At 52.1% G+C, this 20,757-nt stretch overlaps 7 protein-coding genes across 7 annotated transcripts; 3 read left to right on the top strand and 4 right to left on the bottom strand.

The window, feature by feature from the left end:
• Positions 1-211: 211 nt before the first annotated feature.
• AYO21_09647 (pyridoxamine 5'-phosphate oxidase) lies at positions 212-1,277 on the bottom strand (the record flags this gene model as incomplete). The annotated part of the gene is made up of 2 exons (XM_022659577.1): positions 212-1,008; positions 1,220-1,277. The coding sequence occupies 2 exons, from the start codon at positions 1,275-1,277 to the stop codon at positions 212-214; spliced, it is 855 nt and encodes a 284-aa protein (XP_022508131.1).
• Positions 1,278-2,116: 839 nt separating this feature from the next.
• AYO21_09646 (hypothetical protein) lies at positions 2,117-3,130 on the top strand (the record flags this gene model as incomplete). Its single annotated transcript, XM_022659576.1, has 6 exons — positions 2,117-2,185; positions 2,299-2,367; positions 2,424-2,439; positions 2,617-2,696; positions 2,771-2,816; positions 2,889-3,130. 6 exons carry the CDS (start codon positions 2,117-2,119, stop codon positions 3,128-3,130), a joined length of 522 nt encoding a protein of 173 aa, XP_022508130.1.
• A 1,531-nt stretch (positions 3,131-4,661) lies between these two features.
• On the bottom strand, positions 4,662-8,641 carry AYO21_09645 (hypothetical protein; the record flags this gene model as incomplete). The annotated part of the gene is made up of 3 exons (XM_022659575.1): positions 4,662-8,008; positions 8,062-8,208; positions 8,257-8,641. The coding sequence occupies 3 exons, from the start codon at positions 8,639-8,641 to the stop codon at positions 4,662-4,664; spliced, it is 3,879 nt and encodes a 1,292-aa protein (XP_022508129.1).
• Positions 8,642-9,336: 695 nt separating this feature from the next.
• AYO21_09644 (hypothetical protein) lies at positions 9,337-9,986 on the bottom strand (the record flags this gene model as incomplete). The annotated part of the gene is made up of 5 exons (XM_022659574.1): positions 9,337-9,362; positions 9,418-9,483; positions 9,551-9,701; positions 9,859-9,873; positions 9,939-9,986. 5 exons carry the CDS (start codon positions 9,984-9,986, stop codon positions 9,337-9,339), a joined length of 306 nt encoding a protein of 101 aa, XP_022508128.1.
• Positions 9,987-10,414: 428 nt separating this feature from the next.
• Positions 10,415-11,588, bottom strand: AYO21_09643 (hypothetical protein; the record flags this gene model as incomplete). Its single annotated transcript, XM_022659573.1, has 3 exons — positions 10,415-11,335; positions 11,386-11,490; positions 11,541-11,588. The coding sequence occupies 3 exons, from the start codon at positions 11,586-11,588 to the stop codon at positions 10,415-10,417; spliced, it is 1,074 nt and encodes a 357-aa protein (XP_022508127.1).
• Positions 11,589-13,131: 1,543 nt separating this feature from the next.
• On the top strand, positions 13,132-13,733 carry AYO21_09642 (hypothetical protein; the record flags this gene model as incomplete). Its single annotated transcript, XM_022659572.1, has 3 exons — positions 13,132-13,149; positions 13,239-13,391; positions 13,494-13,733. 3 exons carry the CDS (start codon positions 13,132-13,134, stop codon positions 13,731-13,733), a joined length of 411 nt encoding a protein of 136 aa, XP_022508126.1.
• Positions 13,734-15,524: 1,791 nt separating this feature from the next.
• On the top strand, positions 15,525-18,914 carry AYO21_09641 (hypothetical protein; the record flags this gene model as incomplete). Its single annotated transcript, XM_022659571.1, has 1 exon — positions 15,525-18,914. The coding sequence occupies one exon, from the start codon at positions 15,525-15,527 to the stop codon at positions 18,912-18,914; it is 3,390 nt and encodes a 1,129-aa protein (XP_022508125.1).
• Positions 18,915-20,757: the final 1,843 nt, after the last annotated feature.

The following is a 20,757-nucleotide window of genomic DNA, read 5'->3' as shown; positions in this document are numbered from 1 at the left end:
GATCTAGACAGCCGAGGTTTTGTCTAGATCCGTTGTGTAGTCCTCCAGACCGGAGTTGACATGCTGAATACCGGCAAGAGCTGGTAAGAGGAGGGCTGGCGAAGAATCCAACTCTCTATATTGAAACCTCTACAAAGATCCGAGTTTGTGTTCCATTTGTAAGTTTGTAATTGTGATATGATGCGGCGTTCGTCCCCTTGTCTCCGTCACTTTATGGGCTCAGTCTCTCAATCTTCCACTTTAACTCGCTGTCTTGGTCGAGATCATCTCCTATCCTGGTGTACAGGAATCGGTCGTGTAGTCTGCTTTCCCGTCCTTGCCAGAACTCGATCGTCTCAGGTATGATCCTCAGGCCACCCCAGAAGGGCGGCACGGGGATGTGGTCCTGGCCTTCGAACCGGGCCTCCATTTCCTTGACACGGGCTTCGAGGGCAGCCCGTCCGTCGTCTTCGCCCCCTTCCTCCGCTGGCACGTCACTCTTCTGCTCCGTTTCGGATCCTGCAGTCGTTGACGTTGGCGCGCGAGGCTCCAAGACACTTGTCTGCTGGCTGGCCCACGCTCCGATCCGCGACCCTCTAGCCCTCGTGTCGAAGTAAAGCTGGCTCTCCTCGGCACTGACCCTTTCCACCACGCCCTCGACCCTCACCTGCCTCTCCACGGGCTTCCACCAAAAGCAGAGACTCGCGTACTTGTTCGAGGCGATGTCTTTTGCCTTGCGAGACGTGCCGAAATTCGAGTAGATGACGAAGCCGCGCGAGTCGAGTTCCTTGAGGTACACGACACGGTTGGACACGCGGCCGCTGGGGAGTGAAGCTGTGGACAGAGTGACGGTCTCGGGCACGGCCGTCTTTAGTGCGGGATCGGTGAACCAGGAGTGGAATTGCGTGAAGGGGTCTGGCGACAGGTCTGAGCGACGGAGCTTGGAGTGGGTGAATTGTGCGGCGCGATGCGGTTGTTGGTCATGCTGCACCTCTTGCGAAGGCTCTAGCGGGGCCTGGCCAGGGGCGACTGGAAGAAGTGAGTTGTTAGATGGTTGCCGACGTGATTCGCGCAGCGTTTCAAAGCAGGTTTTATTCTTCAACTTGAAAGCAGATGCCCTCCATATCTGTTTTATATACCTCTTAGGTACCTGAGCCAAGCCCGTCCTTATCTGGGGTCCAACACCCTTGGCCTTCCCGACTTTTCTGTGCGCTCTGGATAAGGAGTCAGGGAGACTTACATATCAGTTTGCCATTTGGCACCTTGGAAGAGTTGGAGAGCTTTGCTTGGTGGAGCATTGTGAAAGTTCCAAGTTGTGCAGTAGAAAGACAAGGTCTGAAAGTTCGCGGTATCATGTAGATGGGGATTTCAGAGAGATAACGAACAATATGAGCGGTATATACAGTAGACTTGGGCCTGGGAGGTGGTGTGGATGCTCAGGTGGTCAAGCCTTGGGCATCAATGGAATCAAATGACAGCCCCCTGATTCGTCATTTCATTCTGATGTCACCAATCACGTGAGATGCCAAGGCTGCGCTCACGTGCTAGGCACCACGAGACCAAAACGAGGGGGAACCAATTTGGCCCCCCGCCACATGTTGCACATGAAATCCTTCCTTCTTCCTCCTTTCCCCACCTTTTGCCCAAGATCTCACACCGAAGACAGCCAAACCTCACCAAGCACTACCACCACCACACCACCACTACCACTCAACCAGTCGACAGGGCATCAAATCATCCCTCTTGTTTCAGCTTGCTATTTCAGCCCGATCCCAAACAAGTCGACACAGAACACCTTGCAGTCTGCCCTCCTCCTACACGTCTCATCCTGCCCTACCTGCACCCGTCTGGAAATCCCCGTGTTTGGGCCTTGACCAGCTGTTCAAGTCGTGGCGCCGGCCCTTGTTCCAATCCTTCCAATCCATCCACTTCTCAGCCTAGCTGGGCCCTGTTCTCACACAATCAGGCACCTGCATTCCGCTTGCGTAGGCGCTCCAAGGCTGTCTCGCGCCCCTCGGGTCCTTTGGCTCCCCCCATCGCTGAGCCTGACCTTTTGTCAAAAGTCCAACGCAGACTAGCGTCTTATCACCCTCCTCGTATATCTCAGCCCCGTCTCGTCCTTCATCTCTTCTTCCATATGCCACCTACACTCGAGAAGATCGATACCAACCCTCCCCCATCTACGAACAAATCTAAGACCGCCATGGTATGTGAATTCACCGCCGGTTTTGGCACATCTCCGACTTGATTCAGCCTCCCACTTCGGGCTGCCTAGATTTCGAGCAAACAAACTCCGAGCTAACTTGGCACGCCTTACAGACTCCCGTCACCCACAAACACTTGTCCGATGAAGAGGTCAAGGCATACAAGGATGTCTTTGCTTTGTTCGTAAGTATCTCCTCGACACGGAACAATTGTTTGTACCCAGACTCACTTTACGGTAGGACAAAGATGGAAGTGGTAAGGTTACTCCAGCCTTGATATTTACGATCTTTTTCGCAGAGGAAACTCAGCCTTGTCGGGGCAATCCCATGTTACGACCTCCAAAAGTTCAATACCTTTGCAATGATTAGCGACTATTGTGCTCCGAGAATGGGATTCACAATTGCCCTTGTCGCTGACATTGCTATGGCATAGGTACCATCACGGCGCAAGAACTCGGTGAAATCATGAAGTCTCTTGGCCAGAATCCCTCCGATTCAGAGTTGCAGGATATGGTAAGATCTGACATAGACCTAGCTTCATAGCAAGGTATGGAGTCTGCTCGGTCTACTAATGCCACCCACTTCAGATCAATGAGGTCGACGTCGATCGATCCGGCAGCATAGACTTCGAAGGTAAGTTTTTGCTACTACGACTTGATCATCTCTAGGAAGCGTTCCTTCAGAATTAGTCTGACAATGCTATAGAATTCCTCAAGATGATGTCTACAACCGTCAAGGCTCAAGACTTTGCTCATGAGACCCGTGCCGCATTCAACGTCTTCGATAAAGACGGTTCTGGCACCATTTCTGCCGACGAATTACGTCAAGTGATGAAATCCCTTGGGGAGAACTTGACGGATGAGGAGATCGACGAGATGATTCGCGAGGCGGACAAGGACAAGAACGGGACAATAGATTGTACGTTTCACCACTCCCCACAGTTCTGATTTGGTTCTTGCTTTTGTTGAGCGAAAGAGCCGTTGCTGGCATGGAATCCCCCCTGGTCTATCTGCTTCTAAGCCTGGCTTGCATGTCGATTCATCAACGATTGGATGGCTAATCGCTATTCCGTCGCGGCACAGATGAGGAATTCGTGCAGCTCCTCTCGCCCAGACCGTAGACGCCAATGATCCACCACGTCTTTGTCTTGCTGCTCAACACGTATCTGGCGGACACTTTTCATATGGCAACGACGATATCCGATGCATGACTGTCAAGCACAACCCCCTTCCCCGCAACAGCATAACAATATTACACTCTCCCACCTACACCTCCCATGCAAACCCAACCCCAACATACCCAAATACGGTTGTCACGCAGCGCTTGGTCGGTCACTTTTGATTTTTATCCTGTTGTCCCGAATGGAAAGCAACAAGTCGGGTTAAGTTTGGCAAGTGGTGGACATGATCTCTCTTACGGCCGCTTTAGACGAAGCTGCTCTGCGTGCTAGCCTGACTGCTTGCTATGACGATGATGATGGAAACCCAAGGGCTTTTTTGTTTGTCAAAGATAAATCTCTGCAGACCTCTCCCTACTTGCCTACCTACATAGGTAGCTTAGCTTAGCTAGTCTATTACGGACATGGAACACAGCATTGCGAGACTGACTCCGCTGCAAGTCTACACTGTTCTCTTCCCTGCCTCCCTCCCTCTTTCTTTCTATATAGCCAAGCTTTCAAACAAACAAACAAAGCATTGCATTCATTTGTTCATTTTATGCCGATATCGGTTTCGGTTTCGGTTTCGGGATTCCAGGTCTCGATAGAACCTACGCTATCTTTCTAGGCAGGTATCTATCTATCTGTCTGTTTAGACACCTAGCTGGGTATTTCGCAATGTGTGTGGGTGTGTGCATGTTTTTTTTTTTTTTTTCAAAGGATATATAATCCCATCCATTCCATCGTATCCTATCCTATCTCATCCCATCCCATCCCATTCCTTTCCTTTCCATCCATCCACGGTCCGAATACAGCCAAAAATACAACAATCCAAAGTACAGATATGACAGCTTCCCCTACACAGTAGAGGGTCCTGTGCATAAACACCCACACACACATTCGTCCGGATCAGGGGAACCAGAGGATCCTGATTCAACCCTCCCCCCAAAAGGATTTACGAGTACGTATCCTGCAGGTGGTCTGGTCTTCCCAAAAATTTCACATTAAAAAACATTCAGAATGGAGTGGTTTGCTAACGTGTTCAATCCTGCTTCAGGCCGCGTTCTGCCCGGTAGACTTGCAAGCTGCAAGCCCCATTTGTGTTATGAGACCTCCGAAGAAAATACAGTAGTAATCAGATTTCAAGCCCGTTTTGCTTCGGTGCCGCCAGCATCCAGAGCGCTGCCAGCGCTGGCGAATGTCAAAAAAAGAACAGAGGCGACCATTAATCCCTATGAAAAAGAAAGTCGCCTTCCGTCCCGTGGGCAAGTGGCATGCCGCCCTCCGCCTTTTTCAAAGACGCCGTAAGAGGAAATACTCCATCAGTTTGCTTTGGACGCCTGTCTCGATCTCGGTCCGCCTCTATTTCGATAGCCTTTGCCGCCAAAAGAACTTGATGAGCTGGGTGGACCGCTGCTAAAGCGTGACCGACTGCCATGATGTGGCGCCGACGACCCTCGCACGGGCAACTCCTTCTTGATGGCCTTCGCCGGACCAGGGAACTTGATCAGCGCAAATTGGGGGCCTGTGGACCGGTGCCGCTCGAACCAATTGTTGACCATGAAAGGAATCACCGAGGTAATCTCGGGTGGTGAAGCCACTGCCCTTGAGGGAATGAATGGCGGCGTTGGCAACGTGAGCACCTCCAATGGAAACTTGATGGTCGGTAGCGAGCCTAGTTCTCGGTCCTCAAAAAGATCATCTTCACTTTCGACATCCTTGGTCGTGACCGACGTGTCACTAGACAACAAGATTGGCCCTGCTTCAACAGGAAGCGACACTGAGGCCGCAGGAACAAGCACGTGTTGAACGTCAAGAGGCTCTCTAGTCGACGACGCAACTGCAAGCACTGTTCCTACTGGTTGAGCGGATTCCCGTGCGGGAGAGCTCTTCTTGCCTAGTAAGCCATTGAATCGTTCCTGCCATGAAGGATTCTGCACGATCGGAGTGGAGACTGCTCGAAGTGTTGCTGCAGGAGGCGGTGGTGGTGGCATGGAAACCCTTGCTGCCCAGGTCAATGGTGTGGCCGGAGAAAGGTCGGGTTGAATATGTGCAGGGCTGGGTGGCGTTGGTGGCATCGCAGGCGGTAGTTTGACGACGGGTTTCTGTGGGAAATGCACGACTGGCCTGGTGGAGTCTCCGTCAAAGGCAGGGTGGAGGCTCGAATATTCTTCGGCAGGAGGCGGCGATGGTGTTCGCGGCGGCTCAGGGTGACTGTAAGTGACTGCACGTCGATCGTGGAGAGGATGTTGTAGACCAACGGGTTGAGGGAAGAACCTCGATCCACGACCTGGCGGACCATTCATGCCTCGCGAGCCGATATCCGCGCCCGGCAACGATCCTACAGCACCAAAGACGTTGGATGCGGGCACGGATGACTGCGAAACGCCCGCGATTGATCGCTGTGCCTGATCACCGACCTGCACCTGTTTCCAGGTCTCATTAAAGGAGTAAGCAGGGCCCTGCCGAATCCCAGTCCGTAATTCTTCCTCGCGCCTTGCCACCATTTCCCGCTGCACCCGCTCACTCTCTGCACGTTCTTGTTGAGTGGCCACTGCATGAAAGCCGTTCCAAGCGTCCACGCCGTTTACCCTCGGCCCATGGGGGACGCCATTCACGCCGGGTTGGATGTGTTGAGGCTGAGGTGGAGCGATCGGAGCAGGTTTTGTTGTGGGAAACAGCGAATCGGCCTCACTATCAGCTGCTAGCGGGCCCTGGTCTGGAGAAGTTACTGTTTGATACGGGTACGGTCTGTTATCTGCAAGGATGTGATTGACATGCTGAATCTGTGGCGAGCGGCCCGAGTGCGGCGTTCGACCATTCATCCAACCTGCTGCTGTGGAAGATGTCCTCGACAGATCCTGAGGCGAATATCCTGCCAGACTCTGGTCGAAGGTGCCGTTTCCGAGAGCCTTGTTGTTGGGCAGACCCCAAAGGTTCGCTGTTTGGGGTGCACGATGGTCATGGCGGACGTCTCCCCACCCACTTCTCGCATCATTTCCAACTGAACTTGGTTTGGGCAACTTGGGACTCGGTTCAGAGGCGGGAGCTGGTTCTTGCCCACTCGTTCGTCGAACTTCCGGCACAGGCCTGACACCGTTGACGATAGGAGAAGGTACCTGTAATGCTTCCTGCTTGGCTTGATCAGATGTGCTGGATTCAACTTTCTCTCGAACAGGTATCCTCTGCGGCTCTGGTGCTCGGGACAGCGCCGAGGCCATCTTTTTGACCGAGTCCAAAGAATGCACTTTCATCATGCCGTACTGCTGCGGCTCGCCAGAAGCGAGTGGCTGAGGAGGTTTGGGCGGGGAGTGTGTAGTGATCGTGGTCGTGCTTCCAGTTGCCACAGGGACGTGGGCAGATGTAGGAGACTGCTCAATGTCCTTCTTCGCTTCATTTTCCGCGTCTCCTGTTTCTTTTGCTGGTTCCTCTGGCTTTTTAGCATGCTTGGGATCTGGTCCAAGTGACGCCAGCTTCAATCGAATGCGTTCTTGCTTCTCGGCCTCCAATCGTTGCTCTTCTTCTATCTTCCGCTTTCTGGCTCGTTCAATATTCTCTTTCATCAAAGCTCTTTGTTGAGCTCGTTGAGCTTCGATATCTGCATCCAATGCCGAGGTGGGACCGACAGACACATAGTCGCCTGTCCCACGAGCCTGATATGTTGGTGTCTGAGTTGCCGAAGGTGGACCATCCCTCGAGATTGGCCGAATTGCTGATTCAGCATCATGTCTTTGAGTGTCAATGGTCGGCATCGGTAAATCCCCTGACTTGATGGACATCCGTCGACCGAACTGCCCGCTACCGCCTGAAATAGTAGACGACGCTCTACGTCGAGCTTGATCTGTGCTTGTTCGAGTGGTTTGAAAGGCTGGGGAAGGTTCGGCGGGAGCGTGCGTGTCAGCTTGGCTTGGTCTCTGCAATACAGCAGGTGTCCGAAAGCCTTGATCGTTCCTTGACATCCGTCGTCGGGGCTCCGGCACCGTTTCATACCGGCCAGAGCCCGGTACGTACAATTCTCGTTGTTGACCAGGTATTGAATCCCGCCATGAGCGGTTGAAGTCATCCGCCGAGATCTCCTTGGCCGGTGACGGCGCTTTCAGTAGTGAAGGGCTTTGCGTGTATGGGTGGCTAGGCATAAATCTGCCCGAGGGAGGTATTGGCTGCGGATTGATGGCAACCGGCGAGATCTTGTCAACAGGAGGTAATGGTGCCCATGGAGATTTAGCTGGGGCCGGCGCCGGAGTCGCCTTTGTAATGATCGATGGCTTTTCGGTAGGGGCTCTAGATTGAAGAGTCGCTGCCTTCTGCGCCTGTTGCCGTTCGGCGCTTGCGCCCAGTTTGAGCACCGTCGCATTAGGACCGACCGAACTCGCAAATTGAGGTGCGACTGCTTTCGAGGCGTTGGCAGACTTTGACTGATCTCCGGCTTCAGAAGGGGTCGCGGGTTTCTGTGAGGTTTGAGGAGTGACATCGGCGTGAGTCAGTGTGCTCTTGGTGCCATCGTTCCATTCGATTGTTTCTGGAGCCCAGTCATCTTCGTCATCGTCAATGTCTGCCCACTTCGCCTCTTTCCCTTCACTGTCTGCTTGGATTCGCGAGGTCAGATGGATGCCGTACTGCTGCTTAAGCTCTTCGTCGGTCAAGTGCTTCGTCGAAGGTTGTGGCGTAACTGTGACACGATCAGTCTCCGGCAGATCGGAACGCAAGCGGATGGGACCATACCTCTGTTCTTGTTCCATACCTGCATGGGATCCGGACTGGCGCTTTGATAAGGTTTCGCCTTTGACTGTAAGGAGCTTGTGGCTTTGGCAACTAATCGTGGACGCCCTGCTTGGGCGAGGGACGAGGATGAGGAATGGGGAGTAGTAGCTGGACTCGGATGTTAGTTTCGTCGGGTTAGAGCCAGAGCGCACGTACTTTTCTCATTAGGTTTTGTCGCTGCGCTCGCAGCGATGACCTTGGGGACCGAATACTTTGCAAAGCTGACAGGTTTGGCAGCGAATTTCTTCAAAGGTTTTGGCTCCGTGACTTTGTCACCAGCGACACTCCCCTCGGCCCGGCTCGTATCTGTGTCTGAGCGAGCAGAACCATCCTCGAGTTCTTCCATTTTGAGACTTGACACTGTATGGATTCCATTCTCTTTTGGCGCAACCTCTGTTTCCACCACAGCACTATTCCTACCAATATCGTCCCCAGGAAGTTTGATATCAGGTGTAGATGTGGTCGCAGGTACGTCGGAAGGCGAGAGATCGCCCACCGACTGAGATTGGTTTACCACATCTTGTGCTCTCTGCTCTGCCATAACAAACTCGGATCTAGACAAAGGGGGAGAATCGTTAGGGTGCCAGATTCGTATTGATTCGGTGGCGTGAGGGTACCTGTTACTGCGCGTAGTCTGCCACGGTTGCTAGCCTGTCGGTTTTTGCCCGTCAACGCACGACTGCGCTTTGAGGTCGCGGAGGGGACTCGATGCGGGATTTGAGGAGGAAAGGCGAAAGAAGTAATACAACACCTCAAAAAGGGGGTACAAGGGTGTGGAAGAAGAAGAAATGGTGGTTGTTGAGTCAGTTGAGATAGGAGAGGCTGCGCCTTTGAAGTCGACGGCCCGTCGTGTCGGGTTGCGGCAACCTCGCCTTGGCGCTCGTCTTTGTACAGCAGCCGCATTTCAGCCATTCAGCAAAGGTTTTACTTCGTCCTCAGAAGCCATTTCATTACTTGTCCTATCCCATCTCTACATTCGCCGAATACGCCGTGCCCTTTTGGCTATTGTCTGGGAAAGGAGGGCCAGGGTACCGCAAACGGAGTCTTTCATACCCTCAGAACTGTATGGAGGGTCTGAGATTCTGGCGCGGAGCTACAGCAAAAGAGAAAACAAAGAAGCGACCTGGAAGGAAAGTGGTCTGATAGATAGGTCTTGATAATGTGCCTTTCCGCGAGTTCAACAGGTTTATTTTGGCGTTATGTACAGTGACCACCCTCCTTTCAATGCAGTATCGATCAGTGGGCATTGTTCTTGTGGTGTCCTACATGCGCAATTAGTCAAGACCGGCTTTGATACTTTAGTCTGGCAGCACATACTCAGATGGAAGTAGTATTCCATGCTGTAACCCATTGCCATGATCCCGAAAATAACGTGCCAGATAGCTGTTGCCACAAGATTAGCCATTCAACGATGTTCTATCCAGCCGAGTGTCGCGCGGAAGAGACGTACGAGCTGCTGATGGATTCTTGCCAAAGTATTTTGCCTGATACCACCCTAGCGGCCCACTGGGTGCTCGTGCTGGCGCAGGTCCTTTTGGTAGTTTTTCGTAGAATTTGGCTATTCTCGCCATTCGGACGGCATTTTTGGCAGCTCCGATACCCTGCAATCATCCGTCAGATCTTGTTCATCAAAAGTGATGCTGTTCGTGAGCAGTGTGAAGCGTGTCAGGTGTCGAGGACGTGTCGTGCTGCCACTTCGCTCGATGCGCGCAGAAAATGCTCGGTAGAGAGGGTTCAAACAGTCGATAAGATTCTTACCTCTGGGTTGGCAACCTATACCATCCGAGTCAGCAAATCCAGATTGGTAGCAGAACAGAGATACAAAGTCGAGGTTTTACCTTCGGAGGAACCAGGGTTGACACGGCTCGGCGGATGACGAACGACATTTCGAGCTGTTCGAGTTCTTTGGTCAATTTCGTGGAAGCCAGGTGTTTCTCGACAGCTTACATGGGACTCAAATGCCTCCGACAGTGTTGTGGAAGGGTACTGAAGCTGTTGAATGAATTGATCCTGAGTCTAGGAGCTCCTTCATCAGGATCAGGATCGTTGCCAATCGATGCGCAGCCAAGACGCTTATTGTGGCAACTTCGCCGAGTCGACTTGGCATGTCTACTGATTGGCTGCTGGCGGTCATTTCTCGAGCAGGAGTTTATTTTGATGCTGCCCCTCTGTCTGACTTTCACAATCCCTTCCAGATCAGATACGCGAGACATTGCTATTCATTCTAGGAAGTTGTCGAATAGTTCCCACTAGCCAGCTCTTCGACTTGTCATAATATTTCCACCCAGATCAATTGTACCTAGCCATGGCCAATTTACGGTGACCAAATTTGCTGCTGTTCTGCGTACCAGTCCACTTCTCTCGTCCGTGCCAAACCAACCTCTGGATGGCTCGAGAAGTCAGAGTATCCTGCCTGAATCTCAAGATCCTGGCAATGTGCTAGTCTGCTGCTGCTGTGCAGCTTGACCATGTCCCCGTGCAGCCTACTTCGGTTCTGCATCCCTCTGGCTTCTGAAATCCTACCGACCCGTGGTTGGTTTGTAAGGCTTGTCTTGCGTACAGGAATGGGTGGCGGAATCAGTCTTGCGGGAGAAGCTAGTGCTTCGCCGCTGACCTGGCCACTTCGTTGAGAAGGAATTGTACTAGGGATGTGATCTGTTCCAGTCCTTGGAGGGAACAATTTTGGGAAAAAATGTTGAAGCGGCGTCCGTATCATGGGCAGATTGGCACAGATGACACCCAACCCGGCCTCGATCGTGGTCCAGATTGTTGACACAAGTGACCCAGCGGTAATGTCGTCGCCATAGGCGGAAGAGTACAGCGTTGTCAATCTGGAAATTGATGCAGCACACACAATCAGACCAAGCCCGAAGACACAAGTCAGAGCCAATTTCTGCCGCAACGGCAACTTGAGTTTGAATATAACTGGCGGCACCATTAAGACAATGACAAAATCTGTCAGAATGTTGTAGATGGCGTTGCTATACCACAGAGCATAGATGTCGACACAACTCGCATCAATCCGCCAGCGCTCCCATGCCCGCGAGATCGGAGAGCACTGGAGAATGGTTGAGAGGGTGAAAGAGATGCAAGCACCAATTACAAGGGCGACCAAAATCCAGCAGGTTCGAACAAACCAGATGCGGTCGGTGAATATGCGGAGATACAGGAAGAGCATCGACAGCTTGGTGCAGTTGATGGTAAGCTTATAGAATATCTGGAGCAGAAAGAAACACTTTGCCAATGTCAGAGTCGTCAGCCGAAGTATATAGAGTCCAGTCGTACCTTCAATGCCTGTTCAGCTTGTTGTTTACTGATGAGGTCAAATGGCCGGCCATATCCATAGTCCACCGCGGCAACGGAAGCACCGCATTGGACGACAAGGAACACCTGCGAAGTGGTGAGACCGTATCCAACATGTCTTGAACACGCTAACTTACCAAGGCGAGGATGGTCGTCAAATCGTCCGAGCCGAGTCTGCCCAGCATCCTCATGCGCCAATAGATCCGGTTTGCCACGAGCACAAAGGCCAAAACAGGTGCAACTATTGATGGGATTACCAGATGAGCCCCCCGTCCACCAAGCCCGAGTGTTGTGAGGTGACAATGCGAGCACGGAACTGCAGACATGTCGCTGTAGCGGGAATCCTGATGTTGAGGCGGCTTAGTTTTGGGACAATGGCAGTTGAGACAGAACAGGTTCAGGTGTCAGTTCTTGTGCCAGCGATATAAATACCGTTGTTGTGGTAAACTGGACGTCCTCTAGGCACATGCGGCAAGACACGGCATAGCCGTCACGGAAACCGAGAAGAAGGCGGGTAGCAAAGGGATATGCCCAAGAAGCAATCAAAATTCGGGATGATGAAATGTGAATTCGAAGGGAAATCAGCCCAGAACACACACGAAGTACTGATCGACTGGCAGCACCGTCAACCCACAAACCTGGACATTCGACTTGGCTGATTTATAGCTGCTCTTCAATCGTTGAGCCAACATCTCCAGCCAGTCGGGAATGTCGAGCTCGCTTCCAGGTGATGTGGACCATGTAAAATGCATGCGAGGCGGGTGCTCTATGTGGACATGCAATGTCCTTGCATTGTGCCTCCACGCGAATGTCGAGGTCTGGGATTGACGGTAACCTGCATCGAAGCATTTAAAACTCTTTGAATCCATCAAATCCGTCGCAGACAGTTCCATGTGTAAGATGTTTGCATGAAGACGTATTGGAAATGGTATCTGCCTATCCCTGCCCTAGGTTCGCCACACTCTTTTCTGCTCGAGGTTTGCTTGACTCTTGAGTGGCGAGCGGCACTGGTGTCTACGCTTTCATGGCGTTGTGGAGGCCAGGGACTTGAGGTTGACTGAGATTTGACAGAGACATATAATGGGTATAGGACGGTGACTGTAGATTAGATCGTGAGGACTCGAGAATGAAATGTGTGCCATGCGGATTGCCGAAGGCTTCGTCGTACATACGCACAGCCCGAGGTTGTCGTTTTCAATCGCGACCAGGCAGGGTTGAAAAGGGCCGAGCTTGCAGAAGAATACCAGGCAGACATGACAGACAAGGACAAAGCAGACAGAGGGTAAGAAGGGCCAAGCCTGTTCAGTGTTTGACCAGGTTCTTTTCCAAGATTTGATGAAAATAATGCAGTCGGCGGGGGAGTCGAGGCGGGAATCTCGACGTCACTTTTGAAACAATCCCAATCGCCAAACGCTGCGAAGAAGTCGAGCTGTAACCGCAATCGTCTCGTATCATGGATCCGCCCACTAAACACACATTCGATCGAATCGATCATATCAACTCACAATTAATTGTGCAGACGTTGGCCAGGCTCCCCCCGTTCGCCTTTGTGCTCGAGGAGTCCCATGTCTCATGCGCTACGAGGCCAGTTGACGGGGTCCCTTTGTGGTTTGAAGAGGTATCTTTCGCCTTTTATAAGTGAACTCCTGGCCACACTCCTTGGGCAAATCACTACGAGTGGGGTCGTAGAAGCCATTCCGAGTACTGGAGAAATGAATATGGTACGCCATGGCTCTTCTTTGTAACGTATGACATTTCAAATCTCTGGAGTGCCTGTCCGACCTCATATCTTATTTCGACATCGACGAAAAAACCACTGCTGTGCAGATTCCTAGATCACGATGCTCAAACTCATTTTCAACCGCTTCATCAGCATCCTTGCTAGCATCCTCTCATTACAAGTTCTGACCAGCACGGCGATGCCATTCCCCGTCACCAACATCACCGATATCGGTTCTAACAGCTGTATCTGGGATTTCAGCCCAACTGTAAGTTCTCATTGAGCTCTGCAAGATGGTTGGCATGACATTAGAAGGATGCTCTGTCTTCTCAGCCCACTCGCTTGCTAACAGGCTAACGGCTGATGGCAGATTTGCGGCGAGGATGTCAGCTATCAACAGCTTGTCTATCCAAGCACCACTGGGTGCATGCCTCTTGCAACTGGGATGAAGAATGTGTGGACAAATGAATGTTCCAGCTGGTTTGGTGAGCACTACCAAATCACTGTCGTCCTCCTATCACGGTCGGGGGCTAATCCAGGGGATGTGCGCAGGAGCATGTACAATGTGGATGCAGCCCGATTGTACCGGAGAATGGTCGTTGAGAATTGATGACCCGGCCAATACTCACTTGGGAACATGCTTCTCTGAATATTACTACATCATGGCAGTCTCCTGTGAGCCAAGTTGAGGGAATCGCAGAGCTGTGGGTTGGTCGGGAATTATCTAAAGGGGATAGGTTGGTGGGCGAGTTGCGTATTCTTTGATGTCTAGAATCTAGGAAGGACATTGTCAGACAAGACACGGAAGAGAAGTGCCATTGTTGTGCTGAAGAGAGCATATAATCCATTTCTCTCTCTACATTTGATTTCTTGGCTGCTTGGAAAGTTTATTCAACAAAAGGTTTCTTTGTCGAGTCTTGATTGGCGAGCCTCGTGGAATATTGGCTGCGCACGGGCCACATGCACCCAAAGTCAGAACACGACAACATCCAACTTCAACCAACCATTCGCACATTCTTTCATCAATCATCAACAAAGTTTTCCTCTCCCTCGTGCCAGTGGAATGCTTAACAAATACCTCTACTCAGGCCTTTCCCTGTGAATGTTCCTCAGGCTTGAAGCAGCTCTTGTGGCCCATCCGAACTCCCTGATAAGCAGCGTGTCTCCCAGTGCTCCAGGACAACTCATGAGGGGCCAGAACTGAGACATGGATGCAGAATCCCAATGTGCTAAGTACTGTAGATATCACACACTCATGATCCTAAATTATACAGACATTCCAGAATTGAGGAAAACCAACCTCCCATGGTTTGGTCCGCGAGATCTCCGACGGTTGAACGCGGGATTCACACGGTCAAATGTCGCCGTGACCCCAAGCCAGCAGTTGGTGCAAAATGTCACTTAACATGGAAACCGGTGAAGGTTGAGAGACGAACAGAAATCGGGTATATGTATGGCACGACGCCACTGTTGGTGGATGCTCAAAACTTCCCATCAATCCCCGTCATGTGCGAGCCCATGCACAACAAAAATCACCCGGTCTGTGGTGAAGAAAGAAAATTAAATACTGGAATGGAGGATGCTTTGTATCTGGAGGCAGTTGGACCATCCCCCAAGACCCTTTATTCACTATCCGAGAGTGTCGCGATCGGCCTCACGCGGACCCAAGCACTGCGGCCTTGTCAACCTTCCGCTGGTGAACATGATGGCAGATACCAATCTGAACAAGTGAATACTCTTGTGTCTTGCCTTGTTAGACAGCTGGACAGTGTGACGCGACGCGCCCCTTGAAATATCCCAACTTTCCTCGCCATCAACCTTTCTATCTCTCAGCAATCCCAAGGTTTCTTTTGACCTGAGCCAGATACCCATCTAACCATCTCTTGACACGGTACAACCAAGTCCTCACACTATCAAACTGAAAACATAAGTCTTGAAGCAATCTAAATGGACACCTTCTACACTTACTCCACTTCTTCGTCTTCAGTTGCAATGGTAACCAATGAGATCCTCAACCACTCGAAAAGGGTTAGCTAATGTGATATAGGAACCAACACAAGGTCCTTTCCTTGCCCAAGGCTCGCTGATGCCCCCTGAATATATATATACAAGCTCCCCCACTGCTCGTACTCCCTCTCTGAGGACTCATAGTAGCGACCAAGACCTACTATGCCCATCGCGACAAACACTTTTTCCGCCAACGTTCAACGTCCAAGCGAGACAATTTGTGCCTGGTGCACAAGCGCATAGACTCGAGCCGCACTTGAACGTTCATGCTGCAGAGTTTGTCCCGAGTGTGCAGGACAGCAACCCCTGCACACGTCCACCAGCAACATATCTCCCCACCGAACGACAACACTCCCACGGCAACTTGACACCACAAATTTCTCGACCAGTCACCATGCCGTCAACTCCGGAACTCTTCAACGTCCTCGAAGCCGACGCTGATTTCGATGCTGAAGCCTTGTATTATCAACGCAGGGAAGAAGAGATGACATCAGACGGAGCAGAAGCATCTCCGCTGTATGTCCAGGGGTTTTACTACCCTACCTCTTCAAACCGTGATGACCGCACGCCTGCAGTGTTTGCGGCTTTCCGGGATGTGGAGAGGTTCCCCTTGGTGAAGGTCGAATATGAAGAGTGGACTCCGGAGGAACGTGAGTCGTCAAGACGAGACTTCGTGCAGTACATGCACGATGGGGATAGAGGCATTGAGAGCGGGGACAGCATCATCGACGGTGAGGAGGACGAGGACTATCCGAAAATCATCAGAGATCCTCAGTCCGACTACCAGTGGTTTGAGCTCGAGGAATTGCAGAGCTTGAAGTGCATTCACCACTTTAACGTCTTTGGTCGACCCGTTCTCACGAAGTCGGGCACAGCTCCGGCGACTACGATCGCCATTCTCAAGTCAACACCAAAGCACCTCAACGTCACCACCCCCAATGGGCTTTGGAAGAGCACCATCATGGGATGTGCTCAGCAGCTGTTGGATCCTGTCTGCTACTATGGCAACAAGGAGGCCTTGGAAACCCTTCGTGGATCTCGTCTCGAGAATGCCTGTATTGGCCAGAGCGAGAAGATTTACAGCCAACATGGCTGGTGGGTCCATGACCACTATGGGCCCGAGGAGTATAAGGTCATGGCCGATCCTCTCGATCCATGTTGTTATCCTGACCCTAGGGAGTCCGTTGTGATCAATGGGATCACGAAGGGCTTTGCACACCGGGTCGACATGATCACTGCTGCCACGCAGGAAAAGGAGAAAGAGGATGCAGCTCGTAAGGCTGCATTCAGTGCCAGGCTCGCCCAAGGGCGCCAGCCTTCAAGGCTTGGTCGCTCTTGTCTCACACATGAGGACGTCGAGCAAGCACCAGTCCTTAGCCCTAATCGACAGGGTGCCTCGTCCCCTCTACGCCACTCAGTACACCGCCCGGTCAGTCAACCAACCACGACCGCTACGCCAGTCCCCGCAAACCCTTGGGCCTCAAATGATACCTTCAACCCTGAGCGATATTCAAATAGTCGCTCGCTTTCACGTGCGGAGTGGAAGGAACTCCTCACCGCCACAGAAGACAGACCTGTTGCGGCTCGGTGGGCGGATGACGAGGAAGAGGACGAAGAAGAGGAGCAAGAGCCCGTCGATACTCTGGCTCTTCCATTGCCAGTGGCGGGATCTGGAGCCTCTTCTGCCGAACTGGTAATAGAGGGTGGAAAGCCGCAGAGTGGCAACGACAGGCCATCTGCAGATCGGAGCGTTGAAGACGTGGAGAGCCTTCGTGGCAATGATGATCGTCGCGTGTGCTCCGCGTCGACATCTACCACTGTCGAGCAATCGCGCGGTTCGAGCGCCAGCCCCGGAGGAACACCCGACACATCTCTCCACATATCTGACAACGAAGACGCCGAGTCAAAGGCCATCACTGACGACGAGTGTGAAAGCGGGAATGATGGCTCGGGAAATACCGTCGGCGATCAACTACAATCCGAGATCGATGGATTTGATGACATGCCTCAAGGACAAGACTACGAGGCGATATATACTCGTCAACAGGGTGCCGAACTGGACACAGACGACGAGTCTGAAGAAGAGCTTCTTGCGTTTGCCATACGCACGCAGGCCAGCAGCTTACACGCTCGTCTTGACGCTCTCGAAGAAGCGATGCAAACAGCCGCCACATCCTCCATGTCACAAGAACCTCTAAGCCCTGTGACTCCTCGGGCTGCTGGACACATCCTTGGTCATACCGATTCGATTGCTCTATCGCCTACTTCGACGTTGGTGGGAACTCCAGAGTCTTTGGCACCAACATTCGTCGACTCGCCCAGAATCCCTACGCCAACTCCTCGTTATCGCGGCCTCAGCACCAGGTCCAATCCTCCAGTTGTCGTGCTCGCACCAACAGGTCCCTTACCGAGCGGACCTCGACCAGTTGTCCATCAGTTTCCGAACGGCACTATCACCATGACACTCCCTGGCCAGCAACTTGATCTTGTTCGAAGTCACGCCATGCGCTTCGATCAGTTGTCTGCAAATTTTGGCACCGCTGAAGTGCAACGCGCTCCGGTGCCTTCGACGAGAATCCTGTCGGGAGTCGACCGATCGACTACTAGGATAAGCAATGTCTCCAGAAGTGATAGAGAGGCTGGGAATCATGCCACAGAAGCCGCCCCTCAAGTTACAGTCACCTCGCCACAGGACCAGGCGTCGCCCTCAACAGCACTCGTTCTGCATCGGAGTCCCGTGACACTCAACGTCCCAAGGTTTTCATACCTCCAAGCTTGGAGCCGCCTCACCATAACCACCAAATCAAATGGCGAACGCTTCTGGCAAGGTGTAATCCGAGGCTTTTGCATCCAAAACTACCGCCGGACACTTGCGTTAGAAAGAGCGGCTTCCGCCTACGAGGTTGAAGACGACGATATCACCTTGGCAAGGGCCATACCTACTGGACTCAACTATGGAGATGGTGCGGAAGAGGACATGGCGGGCAACATAGTTCATCCCAACCTGGGATTAACTCAGGTCGCCATTCCCAGCGCTGGAGTGCTCAATTCTAGCTCGCCAGAGGCCGCCGGGGACGAGCAAGATCCAAGCTCGGCACAAGCACCCCCTCTACAGTTGTTACGGGCCTCTATCCAGTCATCAACAGCTCCGCGCCAGCGACACGAAGGCCGCCATGTCCGATTCAGTCTTCCACCGGGCCGTCCATCATCGATAGCCACGGCCAACTCCAATTCCTCACCGCTAGGAGGGACCATTCGCAGATTCCCAGACGACACCGAGACGATCACGCTTCCCTCTACACACGGCCATAGCCCCACCTTCAACGGTGTCCATTGTGTACGATCTCCGCCACCTGTATCGCCCTCATCAATCACATGGGCTGCTCCAAACGAAGTGTCGTACTTTTCATCGACGTCATCCGACGAGTCGTCGGGGGTTGAGGGCCGCGAACCGCACAACGAGGAAGAAGGAGACAGTGATGGAGAAGAAGAACAAGACGGAGAGGAAGAGGGAATGCTCCGCCCTGTTCCACCTTTACCGGTTTTCCAGCGCACACGCAAGGATTGGCGACACGCCAGCTGGACCTCGACGCAGCGGAGACGATTGACCAAGCACCGACCACCCAGTCGGGCGGCGCGGGCGACATCCTCTGTTGGTGTCGACGTGGGCACGAACTCGACGGCCACGATGAGCGCCGGTTTGAGGAGCGCAAAGGCCAAGACCAAGGACATTGTGAAGAAGAGCTGGAAGAAGCTCAAGGCCATGTGCACAAAGAGGGACTAAGCTGGAGAGATGGTGCTTCGCGGGAGGAACTTTGCCGTCTTCTCCAAACAAAGGAAATCTTCCTATCTAATCACTACGCCCGCCACGAACAGCAGCACAACCTCCCAACCCACACGCAAATCAGATCAGATTCAAATGAATCTTCCTCGACTAGGCGAACTCCTCTTCATCGACACCCTAATCAAAGCTGGTCTTGATTCTCTAATCATCTATCGTGGTGAACAAGGAGGACGAGGAAACAAAGGCAAAAAAAGGAGGGGAAAGGACAGTGAAGAAAGGATACCATCGAGGGTGGCATTTGGTGGACTTATGGAGACGGAATTGATGGATCCCAACAGAACGATATTCATCAAGCAGAAAGCACGAGTATCACCTCGAGCACGAGGTACACAACAACAACAACCACAGCCACACACACACACACACGCACGCACATATTATACCCTCGGAACGAACTTCCACCACGATCACGACACCATGAAACACCATACGACACGATACCATGATTTACGACGACATGACACGACACGATATGACACGATACCCACCGCGCCGAAGGGCGCCTTTAACCACAGCGCATTGCTACAACAATTTTGGAGGGGGGGGGGTTTATCTTCACAAAAGCGAATCACGACTGGAACGATTGAATGAATGAATGAATGTACGACGAACAAATAATGTGGAACTATGCTCTGACGGCCGAGTTGGAGTCTGGGTACTGGACTGACTGACTGACTGACTGACTGACTGGACGGAATGGAGGGGTGGAAAAGGGAAAGGGAAAGGGAAAAAAGAGAGGCAGATTCTCCAAGTGCTGGGTTCTGCCATGTATCACTATTATATTATTACTTGGTATATCACTCATTGTATCGACCGAGAGCGGTCACGGTGATGACGACAGAGGAAGTAGCAATGAGGTTTCTTACAGGTCCTACTACTCGTAAATTGCGCTGGAACTGGGACAATCATACGAGCTTCTTGGATTAAAATGTCTAGAACGGAGAGAGATCTTGGGCAATGACGTTGATATGGTACGGGGATAGATAGCACCGGTATGCAAACATTCAAACTGCCACATCGGAGCCAACATACGAAGATCAGCCAAGGCAGCCTCTGTTGGACATTGCTAACTCCTTTCTGATGGTAAAGATGGGGTCCATCGAGCAGATGTTGTCGACGTATTGGAGCAGCCCAATCGTCAACATTGCAGTGACTACCCTCAAGAGCACTACTAGGGTCCTCAAGAATGACGAAGGATTCCGTGCTTTCCAGTATGCACATCATCATCAAGGATGGGCACGTTCGCCAGCCGCAGTCTGTAAAGGCAGTCTCTGAGGTCTGGACCTCGTAGCTTTTCAATGCATCCGAAACCGCGGGGTTCAGTCTGCATCGGGATGGGATATTCTGACTGCTTGAGGCGTAGTTACTCTCTTTTCGGGAGTGATGTGCAACCCCAGGATTGAAGAGGACCACAGTAGTCTCTGGGTTTGCTGCAAAGTATGGAGTACCTGCATCTCAGACTGAGCACCTGCACCTTGACATCAGCATGCAGCATGGGGTTGCATTAGGGTTGGATGTGCGTATCCAATGAAATTCTCAAAGGTCTGCCCGACGAAAAGTTCAACCATGAGTAGCTTTTCAGAGAAGGTTCGTGTGGGTTGGCAGGCAGGTTGGCACGTTGAAGCCATGCGCTCGGCCTGAAGGAAAACAAAAAGTCTGTATGGCGTGGTAAAAGAAAGTTCGCGGGGACGGAGGTACTCGTAAGGTTGTAGTGGTCAAGGACAACCTACACAACAATGCCACTTAGAAACATCACTGGTCAGTTCGAGCTGAATGGAGCCAG

This window comes from Fonsecaea monophora (assembly GCF_001642475.1).
Source record: "Fonsecaea monophora strain CBS 269.37 chromosome Unknown Scaff98, whole genome shotgun sequence".
NCBI classification, from domain to species: domain Eukaryota; kingdom Fungi; phylum Ascomycota; class Eurotiomycetes; order Chaetothyriales; family Herpotrichiellaceae; genus Fonsecaea; species Fonsecaea monophora.
The sequence above is the reverse complement of the archived record's forward strand: the minus strand, read 5'-3'. Positions and strand labels throughout refer to the sequence as shown.